This window comes from Oryctolagus cuniculus, chromosome 8 (genome assembly GCF_964237555.1).
Source record: "Oryctolagus cuniculus chromosome 8, mOryCun1.1, whole genome shotgun sequence".
Taxonomy (NCBI): Eukaryota; Metazoa; Chordata; class Mammalia; order Lagomorpha; family Leporidae; genus Oryctolagus; species Oryctolagus cuniculus.
Window position 1 is genome coordinate 55428088 of NC_091439.1, and position 17821 is coordinate 55445908.

General features: G+C 42.2%; 1 protein-coding gene across 7 annotated transcripts in view; it reads left to right on the forward strand.

Moving 5' to 3' along the window:
- SEC24B (SEC24 homolog B, COPII coat complex component) overlaps positions 1-17821 on the forward strand; it is a 97172-nt gene that overhangs the window by 19964 nt on the left and 59387 nt on the right. For all 7 annotated transcript variants that reach the window (XR_011378310.1, XM_051820101.2, XM_051820099.2 and 4 more), the window contains exons 2-3: positions 4604-5350; positions 16068-16235. Coding sequence is in view for 6 of the 7 variants with exons in the window: in XM_051820101.2 (XP_051676061.2) it covers positions 4604-5350; positions 16068-16235 (915 nt within the window). In the remaining variant the exon portion in view is untranslated. The remainder of the gene's footprint in view (positions 1-4603; positions 5351-16067; positions 16236-17821) is intronic.

Genomic DNA, 17821 nt, shown 5'->3' on the forward strand with positions numbered 1-17821 from the left:
ATCCTCTGAAGAATCTCTGGTAGGGACAGGCTTCTGTATAGTAAGCTTTGAGAACTGCTGTTCTATATCTTTTTCTCTTAATTGTTTTAAGATTTTGTATATTTGAGTTACAGAGAGAGGGACAGAGAGAGATCTTCCATCTGCTGGTTCACTCCCCAAATGGCCACAACAGCCCCGGCTGGGCCAGGCTGAAGCCAGGAGTAGGAGCTTCTTCTGGATCTCCCATGTGGTTGCAGGGACCCAAACACTTAGGCTGTTCTCTCTGCTGCTCTCCCAGGTGCATCAGCAGGGAGTTGGATCAGAAGTGGAGCAGCCAGGACTCGAACCGTTGCCCATATAGGATGCTGGCACTGTAGGTGGAGGCTTAACCTACTTACTATGCCACAGTGCCAGCCCCAGTAATAACTGTTCTAACAGGAGTGTGGTGATATCCTATTGTGATTTTGATTGGTACTTTCCTGATGTCTAGTGACGGTGAATATTTTTTCATATGGCTGTTGGTTATTTGTATTCTTTTCACAATTGTCTAATCAGGTACTGTGCCTATTTCCTAGCTGCTTGGATTGCATTCCATTTCCTAACTACCTTTGGTGGGGTGGGGTTTGAGTTTTCTGAGTTCCTGGTATATATTATCTTTTTCTTTGGACTGGCAAGTAATAGACTTCATCTGGTGGGTAATTCTTTTTTGTGTGTGTGTTTGTGTTTAAGAAAGCTTTTATTTAATGAATACAAATTTCATAGGCACAGCTTTAGGATTAGAGCGGTTCTTTGCCCCATACCCGCCCTCTCACCCCCACTCCCGTCCCTCCTCCTACTCCCTCTCCCATCCCATTCTTCTTTAAGATTCATCTTTAATTAATTTATATACAGAAAAACCAATTCTATACTAAGTAAAGATTTCTACAATTTGCCCTCACACAGACACACAAAGTATAAAGTACAGTTTGAGAGCAAGTTTTGTAGTTAATTCCCATAGTACAACTCAGGAAGGACAGAGGTCCTACATGGGGAGTAAGAAAAGTGCACAGTGACTCCTGTTGTTGATTTAACAATTGACACTCTTATTGATCACCTGAGGCCCTTGACCTGAGCTGCTAAGGCTATGGAAGCCTTTTGAATCGACAAACTCCGTCAGTAATTAGACAGGCCATAAGCAAAGTGGAGTTCTCTCCTCCCTTCAGAGAAAAGTTTTCTGAGACGTTAGTGAAAGCTAGCAAATTCTTTCTCTCTCTCTTTTTAAACAATTATTTGAAAGGCAGTGTTACAGAGAGACAGAGACAAAGAGGAGAGACCCCCATGTGCTGTTCACTCCCCACATGGCTGCAACAGCCAAGTCTGTACCTTTCTGGTCTCCCACGTGGGTGGCAAGGGCCTAAGTAGTTGGACTATCTTCCCCTGCCTTCCCAGGTTCATGAGCAGGAAGCTGGGTCAGAAGTAGAGTAGCTAAAGAGTTGTATTTTGAGTTAACAGTAAAATTTGTTCTCAAAGATTTATTTCATTTTAGTGTATCAAGTGGAGGATATTCTTATGTCTCATAAGTTTTAGTTATGCCTAAGTGTCCAACTCCATTGCTTGTTTTCTTAGGTGCTATCTTAATTAATGATAAACCTTATTCTCAAGGACTTACTTTTTTTTAACGTATTGAGAGAGGAAGTTCTTATGTCTCATAGTGACAGTTATGTCTAAGTGCTCACAAAAGATGTATCATTCTTGTGTGCTTCTTTAAAGTTAATTAAGTTAATGGGGCTGGCACTGTGGTGCAGCAGGTTAATGCCCCAGCCGGCAGCACAGGCATCCCATATGGGCGCCGGTTCGAGTCCCGGCTGCTTGTCCTCCGATCTAACTCTCTGCTATGGCCTGGGGAAGCAGTAGAAAATGGCCCAAGTCCTTGGGCCCCTGCACTTGTGTGGGAGCCCCGGAGGAAGCATCTGGCTCCTGGCTCAGCTCTGGCTGTTGTGGTCTTTTGGGGAGTACACCAGCGGAATGGAAGACCTCTCTTTCTCCCTGGCTCTACCTCTCTCTGTAACTCTTTCAAATAAATAAAAAATAATTATTAAAAAATAAAGCTAATTAAGTTTCTAAAAAAAGTGAAATTAACTTTGAGATGCAATGACTTTGAACTGCCCTTGTGGAACTTTTTTTTTGGAAATTGGTGAACTCTTTACTTAGTATAAAGTTGGTCTTCTGTACAAAGTTAATTGAAAATGAATCTGAATGGAGAATGGGACTGGGAATTGGAGAGGGAGGAGGTAGAAGGGTGGGAGAGTGGGTGGGAGGGCAGGTGTGGTGGGAAGAATCACTGTCTTCCTAAAGTTGTACTTATGAAACTCATGAAGTTTGCATTCCTTAAATACAAGTTTTCTTTGGGGAAAACAATAACAGCGAATAAAATAAATGAAAGTATTCCTGGGGATCAAAAAAAAAGAAAAAAGAAATGGAAAACTGGAACTCCAGCCGAAACTCTGATTTATATGACTGTTTTAAAGACAGTTTACTGGGGCGGAGGAGAGGGGGTGTGTCTCTTCCATCCATTGGTTCACCCCCCAGATGGCCACAACAGTCAGGCCTAGGTGAAGCCAGGTGCCTGGAACACCGTCCAGTTCTCTCATGTGGGTTGCCGGGGCCCAAGGACTTGGGCTGTCTCCTGCTGCGTTCACAGGCCCATTAGCAGGGAGCTGGATTGGTAGTGGAGCAGCCAGGACTCGAACTGATGCCCATATGGGATGCTGGCATGCAGGTGGTAGCTTAACCCATTGTGCAATAATGTGTAGGCCCCTAAACAAATTCTTTCAGATGAAATTGATCATGTAAAGTAACCCATAAGAAAAGTAAATCATAAGCCTAGTGTCTAAATTTTGTTACTCTGTATATTTGGAATTATAGAAGTGTGGATATGACTTTTTTCTCATAGCTTGATTGTAAGCTGTCTTTATATTGGTTATAGAATATGTATTGCATGAGCAAAAATGAAGTTTCCATGACATTATTTTGCATAAATTGAAAATATTCAAGAAACGCAAGCTTTATTCTAAGTCTTTTATAAAGGAAATATTTTTATACATTATTGTGGCAAAGAAAACAGTAACACTTCCTTTGTTTTATTTGTGTCAGTGAATCTGAAAGACTCGTGTGAGTTTTTGTTTTTAATCTTGTATTTATTTGAGAGGTAGAGAGACCCAGCTCCCATCTGCTGTTTCACTCTTCAAATACTCTCTCAGTGGCTGGGCTCAGCCAGGTCAAAGCCAGGAGCCAGGAGCTCAATCCAGGTCTCCCATATGGGTCACAGAAACACCACACGTATATGTGTGTGTGTGTGTGTGTGTGTGTGTGTGTGTGTATAGTGTTGCAGAATTGTCATATGATTCTGTTTGTATGTTTGAGAAAGAAAATAAATGTTAAATAAATGCTTATACATACATCCATCTGTATATGATTATAAAGGATACACAAGAAACCATTAACTGTGGCTACATCTGGGAAGTAGGATTTCGGCTACCAGAAAGCAGGGAATTTTACTTTATAATCATCATTGCTTGAACTTTCGGTTTTCTACAGTGAGTACATTGCTGCTTTTATAGTTAGGAAACAATGTGACAAAAAAGGTTTGCACTCCTTTTATGCCAAGTAGAGTAGTTATCTATTGCTATATTAACAAAATAGCCCCAAATGTACCAATTCAAAACAACAGATATTTGTCTGTGTGTGTGTGTATGTGTGTTTAAAGATTTGTTTATTTGGGGAGGTGAGGAATGAACTAGATCAATTCCCAAATGGCCACAATAGCCAAGGCCAGAATCCAGGAGTCAGAACTCCATGCAGGTCTCCAACAACCCACATGTGTAGTGGAAACCCAAGTACTTGGGCCATCATCCACCGCTTCTCAGGATGCTGGGTAGTAAGTGGAGTTGCCAGGGCTCAAACTGGCAGCGCGATAGAGTATATGGGTGTTTCAAATGGTGGCTTAACCTGCTGTGCAACAACGTCTGCCCCTATCTCGTAGTTTTTTAGGGACATAAACTTCAGAACATCTCTGGTTCTTGCCCAAAGATTATAGTCAAGGTGGTAGCTGGACTGTAGTCATCACAAGACCATTATGAATGATCTACCTGTAAGTCTACTCCGTTTCTCACTGGATAGGTCTCTCCGTAGTGCTGATGACAGCTTGGCGGTTTGCTTCTGCCATACTGAGTGATCTGAGAGAAAGAGCCAGAGTTTAAAACTGGAGCAATCTTGAAAGTTGCGGCCAACTGGGGAGTGAACCAGTGGATGGAAGACCTCTCTCTCTCTCTGCCTCTCCTTCTCTCTGTGTGAAACTTTTTCAAATAAATAAATAAATCTTTAAAAAGAGTTATATATCACCACCTCTGCTGTGTGCTCTTGGTCTTGGTCACACAGACCAGTCCTGTTATATTGTGAAGCATGACTGCACGAGGGGATGACTATCAAGAGGTGAAGATGAATGGGGGCCGTCTGGATTTATTACAGTGTATATCTTTTGTGATAATTTGGGATTATGGAAAAGGAAATTAATTGGTTAACAATTGTGTGGGAACTATGCTTAAACATTCCTTGACTCATCTCTGTAAATACTTGTCTTTTCCAGGTCCAGCACAAAGTCAAATGCAGGTTCCTTCTGGGTATGGATTGCATCATCAAAACTATATTGCTTCCTCAGGACATTACTCTCAAGGACCTGGGAAAATGACCTCATTGCCATTGGATAGCCAGTGTGATGATTACTACTCTGGTCTCTATGCAGTACCAACCCAAAATGTGATGCCTCCCAGCACGGCGAACCAACAAGCAGGAGCACAGCAGATATATGGCAGGGGTCCTCCTGCCCCTCATCTTGTGGGATCCACTCCAGGATCCTTCCAAGGTGCTGCATCATCGGCATCCCATTTACATACGAGTGCCTCCCAGCCATATTCTTCTTTTGTGAATCACTACAGTAGTCCAGCCACGTACTCTGCCAACTCCTCCATTGCTTCTCAGGGATTTCCCTCTACTTGTGGTCATTATGCTACGTCAGCTGTTTCTAATGCAGCGTATCCTAGTGTTTCATACCCCTCGTTGCCTGCGGGTGACCCATATGGGCAAATGTTTACCTCTCCAAATGCTCCAACTGTCAGGCCAGTTAAAGATCATCCATTTTCTGGTCAAAACACAGCTATCGGCCATCCATTACCGCTTCCACCTCCACCATCACAGCAGCACCACCAGCAGCAAAGTCTGTCAGGATACAACACGTCATCATGGTCACCTTCAGGCCTTCCGCCAACCAATGACAGTCTCACCCGGAACCACACAGGATCGCTGAGTGTGTCCGCCACCAATCCAACAAGTACTGGTAGGTTGAATGAAACATCGCTAAAATCTGGTTGAAAATCTGTGTTTTTCTAATCCTTTACGTGAAGGTTAAAGATGATATTGCCTACTAGAAAAATAGGAAATTAGCTCACCTTTGTAAGGTATATGCTTTATTTATTGTGGTATTTTGCAGCATCCCCCTAAACTCTTGTCTTTTACCCATTCACAATTAACCAGCCACCCAACCTTCCGTCTTGTCTGATTCCTTGTCATAATTGGGATCTCAGTCAGTGTTTTTGGGATGTGTTTTATCCTCTGTGATAGTTACTTTTAGTGTGAATTAGATATAGAGTGGAATGGATATGCTTTATTGCCCACTACTTTCTCTTTGATACTAGTTTTTCTTTGAGACAATTATTTTTCTGGCCAGAGCCCATTCCCTATAGATAAAATGATGGCCTGCAACACTGTGTTGGTTTCCCTAAGTTAGCTTTGTCAGTGACTTTCACAGAAGCTATGCTTCCTATGTACACAAACTGTTTGCTCATTCACAAATTGATAAACTGGGATGGAGGGCGGGGAAGAGAAAAGAAAATACTTGAGAGCTCTGGTATAGTGTGCCTATCTGAGGTTATCAAGCCAAGATGTGTTTAAACATGTTAGTTTAAAAATTCTGTATGTGATTTTTTTTAAAAAGTGTGGTATTTGTGTAAGATGTATTCATTTTAATTCAACTCTTGAATTTGGATTTAACAGAATCTTCTCTTGAACTGAATAAAAATGTATGCAAAGAATGGGAATTGGACAGACTGTGATAGTTTTATGAAAAATATCCTTAAAGTTTATAACATGTGGTTAGCCACAAGTCAGGACAATTTGATTATTTAAAATAAGAATTTTAATACTAGATCTGAGCTGTACATTTGAGTTGAACATTAGAAATATGCAGATAGAGGGGCTGGTGCTGTAGCACGGCGAGTTAACTCCCTGGCCTGAAGCGCCAGCATCCCATATGTGTGCCAGTTCGAGTCCCGGCTACTCTACTTCCCATCCAGCTCTCTGCTATGGCCTGGGAAAGCAGCAGAAGATGGCCCAAGTCCTTGGGCCCCTGCACCTGTTCAGGAGACGTGGAAGAAGCTCCTGGCTTTGGATGGGCGCAGTTCTGGCTGTTGCGGCCAATTGGGGAATGAAACATCGGATAGAAGACCTCTCTCTCTCTCTCTCTCTTTCTCTCTGTAACTCCGACTTTCAAGTAAAATAAATAAATCTTTAAAAAGAAATACACAGATAGATACATGTCATTACCTTTAGGCAGCTATTGAGTTCATATTCAAAATATGAAATAAAAGAGACCTTAAATGTTATCTTATTTTAGAAGTACATGTTTATATATTATGACTTAGCTCTAGAACTTGAGATTATTCAAGCATACTACAAGTATGTATGTTTTTGATGCTATGTTAAGTTAGCCTCAAGTTTTGGCTAGTGCTAAAGGTTTCATTCAAAGTCATTTTCTTACTTACTTTGTGAATGTTTTTTGTTTTGAAAAGCACATAATTTTTAAGAAATAGTTAGACAAATCTTATTGCCAATTTTACCAGAAAATTATTTTGATTAAAATTATTTTGAATATTTATTGCTAAATAGCATACTATAAAGTAGCAGTGTTTGATTAATGCTGTTTTACTCTGTACAGTTTTATACAAGAGGTATTTAATCTGCTTGTGTAAACATAATAATAAACGTTTTGTACTCCTGGTGTAAAAGCCTTCTACACATATGACACTAAGGTAAAATCAGTGATCATATTATGTTTATCACTTCTGGATGATGATATGCCTGAGGAAAGGCAAAGTGATTACCCTCTAGAAGATGATTATTCTAGATAAAGAAATAAAGGGTAGAAATAAACAAGAAAATTGCCTTGGAAAAATAAATTATTTGCAGATTTGGAAATCTGAGATTGCAGGGTTACAAGGTGGGAATAATAAGATTTTGGCTCCCTTATACTGCTGGATTCCTTTAGTTTTTCTGAAGCCACATTTGAACAGTATTATCTTTTCTCAACTTTTTACACATTACTTGTAGATGTTTCCATATGTACTGCTTGTCCACGTTGAGAAGATCAGATGCTCATCATTGTGTTTCAGGATTAGATGTTATCAGGTATCCCTTCTCTAGTATGTCAGTTTTTCAGTTTCTACTGGGCTACAGCATTAGATAGGTGAGAGGAATTAATGATGGCCGGGGCCGCGGCTCACTAGGCTAATCCTCCACCTAGAGGAGCTGGCACACTGGATTCTAGTCCCGTTCGGGGCGCCGGGTTCTGTCCCGGTTGCCCCTCTTCCAGGCCAGCTCTCTGCTGTGGCCAGGGAAGGCAGTGGAGGATGGCCCAAGTGATTGGGTCCTGCACCCCATGGTAGACCAGGAGAAGCACCTGGCTCCTGCCTTTGGATCAGTGCGGTGTGCTGGTCACTGCGTTCCAGCCATGGCAGCCATTGGAGGGTGAACCAACGGCAAAAGGAAGACCTTTCTCTCTGTCTCTCACTCTCTCACTGTCCACTCTGCCTGTCAAAAAAAAAAAAAAAAAAAAAAAAAAGGAGAGAGGAATTAATGAAGAAAAATATATGCCTGGGCTGTAGGTCATCAGCAGCCTTCGGAAGTGTTTTGACAAGGTGGTAGCACATCAGATTTGTGTTTCCGAGTTTCTTCTGTGAACAGTGTACAAGGATGATGAACTTGGAGGAAAAACCCATTTAGAAAGGAAGTGCAGCCGGCACCGGGGCTCAGTAGGCTAATCTTCCACCTGTGGCGCAGGCACCCCGTGTTCTAGTCCCTGTCGGGGTGCCGGATTCTTTCCTGGTAGCTCCTCTTCCAGTCCAGCTCTCTGCTGTGGCCTGGGAAGGCAGTGGAGGGTGGCCCAGGTCCTTGGGCCCTGCAGCCGCATGGGAGACCAGGAGGAAGCCCTGGCTCCTGGCTTTGGATCATCCCAGTGCGCTGGCCGCAACGCGCCGGCCATAGCAGCCACTTGGGGGGTGAACCAATGGAAAAAGGAAGACCTTTCTCTCTGTCTCTCTCTCTCTCTCACTGTCCACTCTGCCTGTCACAAAAAAAAAAAAAAAAAAAAAGAATTGCTGCAATTACTAAGATGCAGATCATGAATGAGATATGGGATTCCCCTAAACAGAAGGCACGTTTAAAGGATTTGTTGAAGGAAGAGGGATAAAAGATTACTTAAAATTCTAGCTTCAACAACTCAGATGGTTGGTAGCAATATTTACTGCGAACTTATTTAATATTTCCTAATTCCTAATGATTCTTTCTCTTCTTTTTTCTTCTCTTTATTCATTTTTATTTACTTGCGTAAAAAGGGAGAGGCAGAGACAGAGAGCTCTTCCATCCACTGGTTCACTCTCCAAGTGGCCACAACAGCCAGGACTGGGCCAGGCCAAAGCCAGTAACCAGGAGCTTCATCCAGCCCTCCCACATGGGTGCAGGGGTCCAAGCACTTAGGCCATCCTCTGCTGCTTTCCCAGGCCATAAACAGGGAGCTGGATCAGAAATGGAGCAGCAAGATCTTGAACCAGAACGCAAATAGGCTATTGGCATCACAGCTGGTTACTTTATTCATTGCGCCACAACTTTGGCCTTTCTCCTAATGAATTCTATGCACAATTGGGTAAGATAGGATTTACTTTTAAAACGTTTTTAAAAAAGTATTTTTTAAAATTTATTTTAAAGAGAGAGTTTCCATTTACTGGTGCACTCCCCGGTTGCCTGCAACACCCAGAGCTGGGCCAGGCAAAGCTTGAATCCAGAAACTCAATCCAGGTTTCCCCAGGAGTGGCAGGGATCAAACTGTATGAGCCATCACCTACTTGCTGTCTCCCAGGGTGTGCATTTTAGCAGGATGCCGAAATTGGGAATGGAGCCAGAACTTGAACCTAGGCACTCCAGTATGGAATTTGGCCATCTTAATTGGCAGTCTTTCTCTTTTTCCAATGTTTTATTAACTTGTTTTCATTTTACTTAAAAGGGAGAGAGGGAGAAAGAAAGATCTTCCATGTGCTGTTTCACTCTACATGCCTACAACAGCCAGGACTGGGCCAACCCGAAACCAGGAGCCCAGAACTCAATCTCTGTCTTCCACATGGGTGCCAGTCCACCCAAGTATTTGAGCCATCACCACTACTTCCCAGGGTACATGTTAGCAGGAAGCTGGATTGGGAGCAAAGTAGTTTTAAGTGGAACCAGGTACTCCCATTTGGGGTGTAGGGGTTTCTAGGGGCAACTTAACTGTTGCGCCAAATGCCCGTGGCTTGATCAACAGTCAACCCTAGGCCGAAGGCCCACCCCCGAGAGTACTCTTTTCAGAACTGTCCAGGTATTATGTCTGAGGAAGTGAATACTAAGTAATTTATAAGAAATCTAAGGAAATGCTAATAACAAAGAAGCTGCTTTAATTATCAGAGGAAATAAATCATGTTTGAACCATGATTTGTGTCTCTAAACATGCCATAAAGTAATTCAGTGATTCATTTTGTAGGGTGCCAGTTTGATTGACATGCTTCTTGGTGTGTAATGTTGATAGATCTTGTCATTATGTGACAAATATTTGAAAGCTAACTCTGTCTCATGGGTGTTTTAATGTTGGGAGATAAAAATAGTAAAAAGACTGATCCTCATTTTCATAAAGTTTGTAGTACACCCGGAGAAGCAAAATAAACACAAATGTAGAAAAAACAAAAGCTGGAGGAGGAAGGGGGAAAAATAAACACAAATGTAAAAATTGCTGTTATTTAACAATCACGAAGCAGAGATTAGGGTCATTTGGACTGTTAATCGGGAAGCTTAGCCATGTCTTTCTGAGGAAGTGATATTTTAGCTCCAATCTGAACAATGAATTGTACATGTATAAAAATATATTACTGGTGAAATAAATGTTTAAATGTAGAAAAAGTAAAACCTTAAAACTTTTTAGAGAAAATATAGGAGACTCCCTCTGAAACCTTGGAGTAGGGAGGATTTCATAATGTAATGTTAACCTTTATAAAAGATAAATGTTATAAACATAATTAATTTAATTTTTTTTTCAGTATTCCATTTCATTTTTTTTCACTGCTAAGTGGTATTCCAGTTGATGGGCATCTGGATTGAGTCCATATTTTTTTTTAGCTATAAAGTAATTTCTTTTTTTTTAAAGATTTATTTTATTTATTTGAAAGACAGAGTCACAGAGAGAGGTGGAGACAGAAGGAGAGGTCTTTTATCCACTGGCTCACTCCCGAGATAGCCACAGTGGTCAGAGCTGTGCCACAGCGCCAGCCCCATTTTTTTTTTTTTTTAAGATTTATTTTATTTATTTGAAAGACAGAGTTGCAGAGAGAGGTAGAAACAGAGAGAGGCTATTAACTAATTTCTAACTTAAAAGTTTTCTTCATTGAAAAGAAAATAAGCTGGGGGCCGGTGCTGTGGTGCAGTGGGTTAAAGCCCTGGCCTGAAGTGCCGTTATCCCATATGGGCGCCGGTTCTAGTCCCGGCTGCTCCTGTTCCGATCCAGCTCTCTGCTATGGCCTTGGATAGCAGTAGAAGATGGTCCAAGTCCTTGTGCCCCTGTGCCCGCATGGAAGACCCAGAAGAAGCTCCTGGCTCCTGGCTTTGGATCGGTGCAGCTCTGGCTGTTGCAGCCATCTGGGGAGTGAACCAACAGAAGGAAGACCTCTCTCACTCTCTGCCTGTCCTTTCTCTGTGTAACTCTGATAAATAAATAAAATAAATCTTTAAAGAAAAGAAAAGAAGCTGTGAGCAGGGAGAATAAAATATTTATAGCACTTACTTATCCATAAATATAAGTAGCATATACAAATTAGTAAGCAAGAGGTTAACAACCAAGAGAAAAATACATGAGTAGTCATTTTCATAAAAAGAAATTAAAACATATTCAGCCTCATTGATAATCAGGGAAAACCAAATTAAAGCTAGAGTGGATCTCTTTTACCTAGCATATCAGATGAGTAAAAATTCGAGAGTTGGACAGTACTAGAGGTGCTGAAGAAGTGGAGTACTGCTAAGTAACGCTTAGTAACTGAGGGGGATGTGCTGGTTGGGTATTTGGGAAGACTGGACCTTAGTGGAATTGAAGATATCCACACCGTAAAGTTCAGCTCTCCCACTCCTGTGTACTCCATAGAAGCTGACCTCAAACTTTGTGCATACACGTCACCTGGGATCTTGAGAAAATGTAGGTTTTGATTCACTGGGTCTAGTATGGCTTGGCTCAAGAGTCTGCATTTCTGCAAGCCTTTTGCGATGTCTGTTTCTAGTCCATAGGCTACACTTTGATGAGAATGGCTCTAGAGTGCTGGTTTCTGTTTTCGATATGCAGCACCCTTGTTTTGGGATACTGAGCTAAAGAGCAGAATGTGCTCTGTAGGCCAAACACCACAGTTCCACCCCCATCCCCCACCCCCCGTTAATCCTTTAGATTTGGTATCCCTCGCTAGCCATCTTCACCTGTTTGAGCTGTGACACACATACACTGAGAAACCCTGCCCTAAGAAACTTGCCCATGTTTACCAGGGACATATTCCTGAATATTCATACTTGCAGTGTTTGTGAAGACAAACAATTGGAAACACTTTTTTTAAAGATTTATTTATTTATTTGAAAGAGTTACACAGAGACAGGAGAGGAAGAGAGAGAGAGAGAGTATTTGTGAGTCTTCCATTTGATGGTTCACTCCCCAACGGGCCGCAATGGCCGGAGCTGCGCTGATCTGAAGCCAGGAGCCAGGAGCTTCTTCTGGATCTCCCACTTGGGTGCAGGGGCCCAAGGACTTGGGCTGTCTAGTAATGCTTTCCCAGGCCATAGCAGAGAGCTGGATTAGAATTGGAGCAGCTGGGTCTTGAAGTGGCACCCATATGGGATGCTGGCGCTTCAGGCCAGGGCTTTAACCCACTGTTCCATAGCGCAGGCCCCAATTGGAAACAATTTAATTTAAAAGACAATTTTTAGTTGTGTGGGTAAATTATGTTCCTATAGATTCTCAGTTGCAGTGACAATGATGAACTAGAGCTGTGCTTATAGCAGTAATAGGTCCCAGAAACGTAACATAGGAAATCACAGAAGAAGATCAGTATGTGGAGATGCTGTTATAAAGCTTAAAAAAAAAAAAAAAAAAAAGTGAAAATAATGTGCAGGGAGATAGGTGTTTGGTGCAGTGCTTAAGACACCACTTGGGATGCCCACATACCATATCTGGAGTGTCTGGGTTCAAGTCCTGGCCTCACCTCTAATTCCTGCTTCCTACCAATGTGCATTCTGGGAAGCAGCAAGTGATGGCTCCAGTGCTTGGTCCCTATTATCCACATAGGAGACCCGGATTGAGTTCCTGGATCTTGGGTTTGGACTGGTCCAACCCTGCCTGTTGTAGGCAGTTGGGAAGTGAATCAGCAGATGGAAGATCTCTCTGTGTCCGTCTGTTTCTCTCTCTGCCTTTCAGATAACTGAAAACTGGGGGGGGGGGGATGCAGTTAAGGGATACCTCACATGTTTGTTAAAATATTTAAAAAGAAAAGCAACAGAAAATAAATATAATTTAGGAGGAGGCAAAGGAATGCCTCCTGTGAGGAGCACACTCAGAGCTTCAGCAGGGTTGTTTCTCAGCCATGTGCGTCATAATGACATTTTGTTTGGTGGCAAACTGCGTGTATGGCATTAGTGCCACAGAGGTAAAATGTGGCTGAAAAATTCCTGTTGTCTAGTAAGGTCATAGCCATGGTAACATTGTGGTAAAAATGTTATTCACATGTTTGTGGTGATGCTGGTGTAAACAACCCTGTTGTGTTGCTAGTTATATAAATGCATAGCACATGAAATTCTGTATTTTGTACGTAATAATGAACGACTAGGCTATTTACTATTTATCATTAGAGTGGGTTCCTAGTTACAAAAACAGTAAAATACTATGCAGTTAATCCTGATAGTGGCACTATACATCTTAGATTCATTGCATCTCTTGATTGTATCAATTGCTCGAGTAATAACCTCTTCCTGTTTTGTTGGTCATGTCCCTAGGAGCAATAGGATGTACTGTGTATATACCATATAGCCTAGGTGTGTGCAAAGATACCCTGTAATGTTCACATCATGACCAAATTGCCTAGTGGTGATTTCTCCAAACATGTCCCTGTTAACTGACACTTGACTGTATTGTAAAAGTTGGATGCCACGCTCATGGATATCTATTTTACTGTGTTTTAAGCTATACATATTCATGTATGTATATATACATACATGCGCATATATACATGTGATTTTAGATGATTGTATTTTTCTTAGTTTTTAATTATAGACTGTGAAATGATTTTATCACTTACATTTGTAGCTTTAATGACACTACCAGTTCTCTATTGCTGGTTCCCAAGTGAAACTACTTTTCATGGTTCTGTGGGTTGGCAGGAAAGGTTCTCTGCTGTTTTTCCTGGATCTGCTCATATGAATTGCTTTAGTTGGAGGGTTTACTGGGCTACAAGATCCTGGGTGGCTTCACCTACCTACCTGGCAGTTGGTGTAGACTCTTTCCTGGGACAATGAGGTTTTTGTGCACATGTGACTAGACTAGCCTCCCTGCGTGATAGACGGCAGCATTTCCTGAGCAGAAAGGCATAAGCTGCAAGGCCTCTTGAGACTGGAGTTCTGGGACTTGTGTACCTTTCCTGTAAGTGTATCCTGTTGATTGAAGCCAGCCACAGGGTTAGCTCTGATTCAGCGGGTGGGAAAATACTCTACCATGGTGAAAGGAGCTGCAAGATACTGTAATGTTTTCCATCCTCCACAGTGACAGCCTTTCTTCCTACGAAAAATAATGAAGTAATCAGCGTATTTAGACTACCTACCTTCTACCTTCTCTCCCCGTTCCTCATGCTTAGAACATGTTCATGCTATTAGGGCATATAAGTAACATTTAGTTCAGTCACTGTATTGTACATTCGTCTTAGCCCTAGACCCGCGTTTACTTACATCGACACAAAATCATCCATCTGTACATAGATTTACATGTATACATATGTGTACATTTATCAGTACATAAACACTGCTGACCGTTACCTTTTGCCATAGGCTTTTTATTTACCTCTTAGTTGTACATTTTTAAAAAGGTTTATTTATTTCAAAGAGTTACAGAGCGAGGAGAAGAGATGAGGTGGGGGGTGGGGCAGTTAAATCCACTGGTTTACTCCTCAAATGGCTGCAATGGCCAAGGCTGGGCCAGGCCGAAGCCAGCAGCCAAGAGCTTCATCCAGGTCTCTCACACTGGTGCAGGGGTCCAAACACTTGAACCATCTTCTGTTGTTTTACTAGGCCATCAGCAGGGAGGTTGATTAAAAGTGGAGCAGCCAGGACTCAAACTAGTGCCCATACAGAATGACGGCATTACAGGTGGCTGCTCTCACTGCTCTAGTAGGACACTGGCTCCAGTTGGATAATCTTGAATTGGATTGTCCTGTGTTGTTTCTCATCCAGGGCATTTTTTTTTTTTTTTTTTTTTTTTGACAGGCAGAGTGGACAGTGAGAGAGAGAGACAGAGAGAAAGGTCTTCCTTTTGCCGTTGGTTCACCCTCCAATGGCCGCCGCGGCCGGCGCGCTGCGGCCGGCGCACCGCGCTGATCCGATGGCAGGAGCCAGGAGCCAGGTGCTTTTCCTGGTCTCCCATGGGGTGCAGGGCCCAAGCACCTGGGCCATCCTCCACTGCACTCCCTGTCCACAGCAGAGGGCTGGCCTGGAAGAGGGGCAACCGGGACAGAATCCGGCGCCCCGACCGGGACTAGAACCCGGTGTGCCGGCGCCGCTAGGCGGAGGATTAGCCTAGTGAGCCGCGGCGCCGGCCTCATCCAGGGCATTTTTGCCTCATAGGAGATATTTGGTGATATGAGCTGTCACAAGGGTCCAGTATGAATCAAGTACTTTATTCCACAAGTCAAGCCTGCGGTTACTGCAAGTCCATTCCCTAGTTCCACGTGAAATAAGGCATCTGGTTAGAAATAGCAGATGAGAAGTGGCAGTTCACGGTGCACAATGAAATTTGAGCTGATGCTGGGAGCACTTACAGAATTCAAGGACCACATTACTGCAGAGTCAATCAACGTCTATCCATTGTCTTACCATAGATACAACTGTATTGGCTAACAATTAATGGTAGTGATCGTTAGTAAAGAAAAGCTGTTTGGGGTTTATTTTATTTAAGATGGTAAGGAAGATGGTGAAATGTTTTAGGAAAATTGCTGTTAAAATTGTGAAAACAAGGGTGGGTGTTTGCCCTAGAAATGAAATGCGCATCTCACTGGAGTGCTTGGGTTCAGTACCGCCTCTGGCTCCAGACTTCAGCTTCCTACTAATAAAGACCATGGGAAGCAGTTGGTGATAGCTCAAGGAGTTGAGCTCTGCCAATCATGGAATTTGGGCATTTGGGGGGTGAATTAGCAGATGGAACGCATTCGTGATGTATATGATCAGGAAACGGTCTCGGAAGCAGAGCCAGGACTTGAAGCAGGCACTCTCAGTGAGTCCCAAGCGGTGTCTGAACTGTGGAGCCGGACACTTGACCCGCTGAACTGCCTTTTATAGATATATTAGAGAAATGTGCTGTCACCAAAGCTTCTGCAGGAACTTCAGATAAACTGTATTTTGTTAGTAAGTCTGTTTCAGAATATTTCAGCCCTGTTGCTGTTAATCCAATAGTTTCTTCTCTTCCATTGCAGACTCTTCATCCAGTGCTGTTCCACCAAATGTTCATCTTCCCAAGTCCAGCCCAGTAGTATCTACTGCTGTGTCAGGAGCTCCATCGTCAAGAATGCCTCCCACTGCACATCACCCAGTTGAACCTGTGACCTCGGTCACACAGCCATCAGACCTATTACAACAGAAAGGTATTTTGAGGAATTTGTTATTTTACCCCCACACATAAACACACACATTCAAATAACTGAAAATGTCAAACTACATTGCTATAATTTCTAGAAAGTATGAACAAGAGGAATTTATAATCTCTATCCAAATATACCTATTTTGTTTTACATATGAGCTTTAAGTCCGTTTATGATGATATATTTTACAATCACAGTTTACATGTTTTATATTTTTAAATTATACACAGTTCTGCGTATATCTGTAGACTTTTTAGCCTTTTGCATGGCTAATAATCACTGTGTTGATGTATTATGATTTCATAGTGCATTCTTCTGTCATGGGACATTTATTTCCTGTGGGTTTTTGTTTTTGACACATTATTTCCTTAGGAGAAAGCAACCAAGATTTCCTTATTTAATGAATCTCCATATCCTATTTCACGATGTCTGTGCTTATCATTATTGTTAATAGAAAGTAACTTTTGACACGATTTTGAGAATAAGGATAAAAATGAAGCTATTTCCCATACCCTTGCATCATTGGCAGACCGTACAATTCATGTGTTTAATAATCTCCAAGTGTTAAAGAAGTGGCAGTAAATAAAATGTATTGTCTTGACCCTGCTTGCCCAAAATGTCTTCTTTAGGAGTAGTCTTGGTTACTTTCTATAGCCCTAAAATTTCAAAAGGTTGCTATTTCAGGTTAACATACTATAGTTTTCATTTGGTTAGAGATAACTGTTTTTAGGTCTAATTAGGGACTAAGCTCACTATGTAATGACAGCTCTCAACCTTTATTATAAAGAACCCTTGGTTATGTTTTGAAACCCAGACAAGGAGAAATGCATTGTAAATTCTTCCACTAGGGGCTGGAGTGCTGCAATGGGTTAAACCCCACCTGTGATACTGTAGTCTCATATGGAGTGCCAGTTTGAGTCTCAGCTGCTCTGTTTTTGATCCAGCTCCCTGCTAATGTGCTTGGGAAAGCAACAGAAGATGATCTGTATACTTTTGCCCCTGCAATCCACATGAGAAACCTGGGTGGAGTTCCAGTATCCTGGCTTCGGCCTAGCCCAGCCTCATTGTTGCAGCCATTTGAGTTGGAAGATAATTATTACTCTCTCTCTCCCTCCCTTTGTCTCTGAGTCTTTCAAATAAATGAAGTAAATCTTTAAAAAATAAAAAAAAAAAAGGCCTGAAAGTGAAGAGCCAATAGAAAAGATCTGCTTATCATGACTAGAAAAAACATAAGGGTAGGGCAAAATGCTCAGTAAATGAACAGGATCTTCTTGTGTGTTCATTCTACGTTGATGGGTCTCATTTCTGAAATATTTTCCTATTTTATCTTTAATTTTTTTTTATTTTTAATTTTTGACAGGCAGTTAGAGAGAGAGAGAGAGAGATGGAGGGAGGAAGGTCTTCGTTTTTCAGTTGGTTCACCCTCCACGTGGCCGCCACAGCCGGCGTGCTGCGCCGATCCGAAGCCAGGAGCCAGGTGCTTCTCCTGGTCTCCCATGGGGTGTAGGGCCCAAGGACTTGGGCCATCCTCCACTGCACTCCTGGGCCACAGCAGAGAGCTGGCCTGGAAGAGGAGCAACTGGGACAGA